This window comes from Euleptes europaea, chromosome 1 (assembly GCF_029931775.1).
Source record: "Euleptes europaea isolate rEulEur1 chromosome 1, rEulEur1.hap1, whole genome shotgun sequence".
NCBI classification, from domain to species: Eukaryota; Metazoa; Chordata; class Lepidosauria; order Squamata; family Sphaerodactylidae; genus Euleptes; species Euleptes europaea.
In genome coordinates this window covers 11,811,451-11,818,180 of record NC_079312.1, presented here as the reverse complement: position 1 = coordinate 11,818,180, position 6,730 = coordinate 11,811,451, and the positions used below count along the sequence as shown (strand labels likewise).

The 6,730-nt window shown below is 48.2% G+C and overlaps 1 protein-coding gene and 1 non-coding gene across 2 annotated transcripts; both read left to right on the top strand.

The window, feature by feature from the left end:
- Positions 1 to 1,800, top strand: LOC130492068 (zinc finger and SCAN domain-containing protein 23-like). The gene is made up of 3 exons (XM_056865888.1): positions 1 to 701; positions 1,567 to 1,687; positions 1,775 to 1,800. The coding sequence occupies exons 1-3, from the start codon at positions 39 to 41 to the stop codon at positions 1,798 to 1,800; spliced, it is 810 nt and encodes a 269-aa protein (XP_056721866.1). The 5' UTR covers positions 1 to 38.
- Positions 1,801 to 4,521: 2,721 nt separating this feature from the next.
- TRNAE-UUC (transfer RNA glutamic acid (anticodon UUC)) lies at positions 4,522 to 4,595 on the top strand. The gene has a single exon. It is a non-coding gene; the product is annotated as a tRNA-Glu (tRNA).
- Positions 4,596 to 6,730: the final 2,135 nt, after the last annotated feature.

The window sequence follows — 6,730 nt, the reverse complement described above, 5'->3', positions numbered from 1 at the left end:
GCACAGCTCTGGAAGGAGGCAGACACCCCCCTGAACCAATGTTGTGTGCAGGTACTGTGGGATCCCTCTGCAGAACATCTCCATACCAGGTAAAGGTGGAGCCAGAAGAGGGTTTGGCTGAGCGATGGGAAGCCCTATGGCAGGAGTTCCTCAGGACTGCAGAGCCCCCTCAATCAAGCTGGGCAATCCCACAACTGCCAGAGATGCCTGCCCCATGGGATGACGCCAAGGCCTTCCTGGCCTCCTTCGAGCAAGTGGCTGAAGCTTGTCAGTGGCCCAGAGATGAGTGGGTGACCCAACTCCTGCCAGCACTCAGTGGAGAAGTCGAGCAGGCCTTCTTCAGCCTGGAGGTCCGAGACAGAGAGGACTATGGGAAGGTGAAGGCAGCCATCTTGCGAGGGGACGCCATCTGCAGAGAGAAGCTGCGTCAATGCTTCTGGCGTCTCTGCTACCGGGAGGCCGCGGGGCCGCGGGGGATGTACAGCCAGCTCCAGGAGCTTTGCCATCGATGGCTGAAGGTCGAACAGCACTCCAAGGAGCAGATCCTAGAGCTCCTGATCCTGGAGCGGTTCTTGACCATCCTCCCTCTGGAGATCCAGAGGTGGGTCAGAGAATGTGACCCAGAGACCTGCTCCCAGGCTGTGGCCCTGGCCGAGGAGTTCCTGCTGAGATGGCCTCAGGCTGAGAGACAGGAAAAGCAGGTAGGACTGTTTTTGCTGCCCTGCTCTTGGGGGTTGGGGGCTGGAATGGGTACTTGGGGTGGATCAGGCAAGGCCTCTTGGTGGCCTAAGCAAAGTACACTTATTTCCTATGCTGCTGCCATCTGGGACCACCCAACAAATATCGCAGGCTGGACCCAGCAGACATCCATGGGGTGATGACCGTCTCTTCCTTTGGTGAGCCCTTTGAGTGTTGGCACCCTCTTCTCTGTGCTGCCCTACAAGACTCAACTATAGAGAAGGGACTGAGATCTCTGACCATCTCAAAGTGTTTGGAGGGCAAACGAATTGGATGTGATTATGCCATTGTTGCCCCTATGACACAATATTGTCTTGTTCCCCCAGACCTCCAAAAGGGTAAGACTTCTCTAATCTTCTTCCCTGCAAGAGGAAGCGAAGAGCAGCCCTCTTATAGGAAGGGGCCATGGCTCAGTGGTAGAGTATCCACTTGACATGCACAAAGTCCCAGGCTCAATCTCCAGTTTATCCACTTCAAAGGATGAAGTAAACCAAGGGTCTAACTCAGCAAAAGGTGACAGAGCCTCTGCCTGGCGTGCAGAAGGTTCCAGGTTCAATCCCAAGCATCTCCAGTTGAAAGGATGAGGTAGACTTAGGGTATAATTCAGTAAAAGGCAAGTGCTTTGTGGGTGGCTGGGGGAGGGAAGAGATCTCCTGTTGAAAGGAGCAGGCTGTAGATGATGTGAAATACTCCAATCTGAGACCCTGGAGAGCCATTGCCGGACAAAGTAAACAAGACTGATCTTGGTAGACTAATGATCTGTGTCAGTATCAGGCAGTTTCTTGTATGTTCATGGGTGTATGTGACAACACCCATCTGCTGTTGCAGGTGCCCTTGCAGGAAACATCTGGGAGTGTCCCTGAGGCAGGCCAGGATCTATCTGAGAGCGAGCAGAGGCAGTTGTCAATGGCTGTCAAGGAAGAAGAGGAGGGAGATGCCTTCCCGTTGGGTAAGGAGGGAAGGATGCTTCCAAGTCTTTCTTTCCTGGGAAGATCTTGGCTCTGGTTCCTTCTCTTTGCGGATTGTCTATCCTTAGAGTATCCAACAACTGTGGTCTTCTAAGAAAAAGAGTTGGGGTAGGGGAAAGAAATGCATAAGCTCAGTGGAATATCCTAGGCTGTTTCCATATGGATGTTTTGCTCTGCCTTGGATTCTTTACAGCAGTTCTTGGGTGTGGGGAGTAGCCACATGAAGTCATCCTCTGCTCTGTTTCCATGTTTCCCCGCAGGTTGCTGCATTCTTTCCTTAACTTGGTTTGGTACAGCTGCCATCCCCCCTTCCAAACTTACCGTTTGGAATTTTCAGATTTTAAAAAACCCTGTAACAGCTAAGTCACTGTAGCATAACAATCTGTTGCAGCAATATACTGAGTCTCATTTTTTTAAAAGGAAGTATATAGCCCTTTTCATTGCTTGGTTATAAGGGGAAAGGTGCTCCCTCTAATCCAGATATTAAGTTGTTCAGGACTTTCTTATTACTTCCCAGAAGCCAGCGGTTGGATGGCCATTGATGATGGGGAGAAATATGCACCAGAAGATTCCAAATCTGTAGAATCAGGGGGAATGTCAATGTGGAAAGTAGAAAAGAATGTTTTCCACAGTGCCATGAGCAGGAAAATATTCTTTGTGGAAAATATTCTTTGTGGAAAAAATGTCTTTGTGGAGACATTTACAGTATTGTCTTTGAAACCACAGTCCAGAGAGAAGTTGAATCCGGTAAGAAATGTAATGGTAAAGCATAACAAATCTTTAGGATTCTTGGAAATTATTGAATCACCAATAACGGAAGTCCAGTTAGAAATAATAATAAAGGCCTATGATGATTCAAAATGTATATTCCACATTTCTGCTCTTATAAGGGCTGCCAAGGTGGCTAACAATTTAAAATATACATGATAAAGTTACATAATAAAATCATTATAAGAAAGCATACATTGTAAAACTATTATAATAGAAAATATAAAAACATCATTAAAAAACTTTAAAGAGTTAAAAACAGAGTTAAAATATATACAAAACCATTAAAATCCATACAAAACATTAAACCATTGGTTATGAAGGAGGGATCATTGAGAGAATGCCAAACAAAACAAAAACATCTTCACCCACTGGCAGAGGACAGCAACAGAACAGGACAGACAAATCTCCCTGGAGTTCCAGAGCTTTGGTGTCGTGGCTGAGATTGCTGGTACACATGATTTCCCACCATGAAAAATGATGCAATGAATTCAATTTCTTTGCATTAGCCACTTAGTAGCCCAAAAGTCCCTCAGCCTCCCCAGCTGGTCTCCCAATTCTGGTGTTTTTAAATAAATTCTAATTTTCAGCCCTAATGTTTTTAGCAATAAACTCCCTCACCCCAATAACATCTATTTTGCTAGAACCCATGCTCATTCTTGTTCAACTAATTTGAGCAGAATCTTACTTTGGGGGGCTTGCTAGACTTTCCTCAAGAAACATGCCAGCCCTCCTCTTAGATTTGGTGATACTGATCCTAACCTAAAGGTAAAGCTGGTCCCCTGTGCAAGCACCAGGACATTACTGAAACATGGGGTGACCTCACATCACCATGTTTACTGGGCAGACTTTGTTTATGGGGTGGTTTGCCATTGCCTTCCCCAGTCGTCTACACTTTACCCCCAGCAAGCTGGGTACTCATTTTACCAGCCTCGGAAGGATGGATGGCTGAGTCAACCTTGCGCTGGCTACCTGAAACAGACTTCCATTGGGATCGAAGTCAGGTCATGAGCAGAGCTTTTGACTGCAGTACTGCACCTTATCACTCTGTACCATGGGGCTCTGTGTTCCTAATCTACACAGTACTTTATGGTTTGGGACCAACATACCTGAAGGACCACCTAATCCTTTATGAACCCACCCAACCGTTATGGTTATCTTCAGAAGTACTTTCTTCTGAGATTAGGTGGATGGCAACTAGGTTAAATGGTTAGTGATTAAATGGAAAGTGGTTAAACGGCAGGAATATAAATGAAATAAATAAATGGAAATTTCTTGCAGTAGAAGGAAGGTGAGCATTCAGGTTCTACCAGAAACCCTTAATATTATCTGTAGTCGGAAACACTAAAGAATCACTGATTTGTTGTTCTTCTGGTAGAAGGACCTTTGATCCCCAAAGCTGATGTCCTCTCTTGGTTGGAAGAAAGGAAAGATCCATTTGTCCTGGGTTCTGGGGAAGGAGAGACAGACACAGGTATTGGTGTGAGTGCCCTGCTACCTTTTGAGTGCCTGCCTACTTGGACAGGGATTGTTTTCATCAAAGGCAGAGATTGTTCTCTGCCACCTCACATACCTTATGAATTAGTCTGATGGTAGCAAGTAATATTTGTGAAATGTGATGGCTTTTCCCCCTAGGTTTTGTCGTTTCAGGGTTTGGCGGTTTGTTTGTTTTTTGGACATTTTAACCCCTTTGAGTCCATGATGAGAGGAGATATTTAAAAGCACCCAAAATAAATAAATAAAATTCTAATTGTAGCAGCTTCTTTGCTGGGACTTCCATTGGATCTCCCAAGTTCTGTGTCCTCTGCTACAGTCTGATTGCTGAATTCATGTAGGCTTGAATAGGGGTTACAGATCACTCATATCCAAACAGAAAATGTCTGTGCGGGTCTTATTCAACTGTAAAAGATGCGAGTGAGGCAGGCACGTAGGCCCGAGGTGGACAGGTATTCTGGAGGCAGAACAGGTGACCTTTCCCAACAATAAGTTGCCTGGTTTGAGAGAGCTGGCATTCCTGAAAGCCTATATACTTAGCATATATAGCACCGGATAACCATGGCTCAGTGGTAGAGCATCTGCTTTTCATGCAGAAGGTCCCAGGTTCAATCTCTGGGATCTCCAGTTGAAAGGACCAGGCAGCAGATGATGTGAAAGGCCCCTACCTGAGACCTTGGAGAGCTGCTGCCAGTTTGAGTAGACAAGACTGATTTGATGGACCAAGGGTCTGATTCAGTATAAGGCAGCTTCATGTGTAAGCCAGGAAGAGTATAGCCTTTTTTATGTGAGCCTTCCTTCTGGAATAGCTTGCGGGCCCTCCCTCTGCTGTGGAGGGCTTACCATTTGAAGCTTGTCTGTGGAGGGCTTACCATTTGAAGCTTGTATGCAGCTGGTAATCGTAAAATCTTGACAAGGGAGCCCTGCTGATTCCAACCTGGATTTGCCATATGTTAGTGTCAGGCTGTTATCTCGGTTTAGATGTTTCCTTTCATTTCTCTGCTGAACCGTCCAGACTTCAAGGACGGCTTCACATACCAAAGCCTGGGAACGCCACTCCTGGGAAATAATGCTCTGTTTATGCTTTGTAATCTCCCGCCGTTTCTCTGCCTTATATTTCCAAATAACGGGCAAGACAACTCATAGCTGTCATCTTGCCTTCAAAGAACTGTATTGCCTATTTGACCAGTAAAGCCATCTGCTTGGAATCTGATTGTCTCTGTGGTGATTTCTGGTTCGATGGGTCAAGAGCTTACATTATGACAGCTAACACTACTCTTCTTCATCGATTCTTTAGTCAGGCTGGAGCCCCGGAGGGTTCGCCTGCCACTCGGATGGGAGCTAGGAGGGCACTCTCCGAGTGAACCGTGACTACTGCTTCTTGGAACCCTGGAGTCCTCATCTGAGGATCCTACCCTTCTACAGGACATAGTAGCTGAACTCTTTAGGACTAATTCAGAGGTTTGCCGCTTGAGTGGACTGGTCCAGACACAGTGGCAATCTCTGGTGAGGGTTCTCTGGATGTTAACGTCGGAGGATACTAATGCTCGTTTAGACCTCCAGGATTTTGATCAGTTGCTGGATGATGCCCGGCTGGCAACTGAGGACTTACAAATACTAACTGATTTATTGGATAAGCTTATTGCCCGTGAGACTCTCTCATCCACGGCTCTAACGCGTCCTGTCGCCTTGGGGAAAGGTACCATGGCGGGAGCCGCACCGGCAGGTGTTTCTTTGGTACCCGATGCAGCTAGCTGTCAAGCTGAAGCCAAGAGGGTCGCTATCCAGACGGCCCTCCTCTTTGCGGATTGTACAAAGGATACCACGATAGCCACCTTGGCTCAACGTTTGGCCTCGACGTTCGGGGCCGATGCACCCGCGGTTGCGGTCCGAGTGCAACCATTGCTAGGTGGGGATCCCGACCCCCTACTCACACTCCTGGAAACGGAACTTTTACCGCACGTTACCGCAGCTGCAGCTCTGAGACTTGAAAGCGCAAAAGTTCTCGCGGATAAGGAAGCTGCTGAAGCGGCTAAGGCGGAAGCCGAGGCTCAAGCCGCAAGGGATAAAGAACTGCAGTTGGCTGCAGATCGGGCGCGGACAGGCGGCCGCCCCAAAGACTCCGGAAGGAGCGGTCCTCCGTTGGGTCTGTCTTTTTCCCCGGTATTTGCCCCGTCGCGCACGACCCAACGCGCACGCCGCCTCGCGGAACGACGCCAAGACTCTGAGGAGTCTGAGGAAGAGGACTTGTATGGGGACAGTTCTCAATGGGCCACGAGTTTTAGGACAAGCAAACCTCATCGTACAGGTGGCCCAGGAGAGGAAGTTCACCTGTTACGAGCTCAGAATCGAGAGCTATCTGGCCGTGTTGATCAACTCCAGGAGCTAATGGAACGTTTGCTTCAGGACAACAGGCAGTTACAGCAGGCCCTGACAACCCCGGCACAACCCGTTCCACAGGGAGCCGCAGTACCGGTTCAGGGAGTGCCAGCCCAGCCACCCGCTAATGTGCCTGCGCAACCTCCGGCTCTCGGAGGTCCCGTTTTACCTGCACCCAGGGCACCCGTGCAACCGGGTCAACCTATGCCCGGTCCTTGGAAACAACTCAAGTTGAAAACTACTTACGATGGATCTCTCGAAACCCTACCCTGTTTCTTGCATCAGGTGGACAGCTATATGCGAGAACAAGGACAGTTCTTCCCTACAGAGGACAGCCGGGTTCGCTATGTGGCTTCCCTTTTGACAGGTAAAGCAGCCGACTG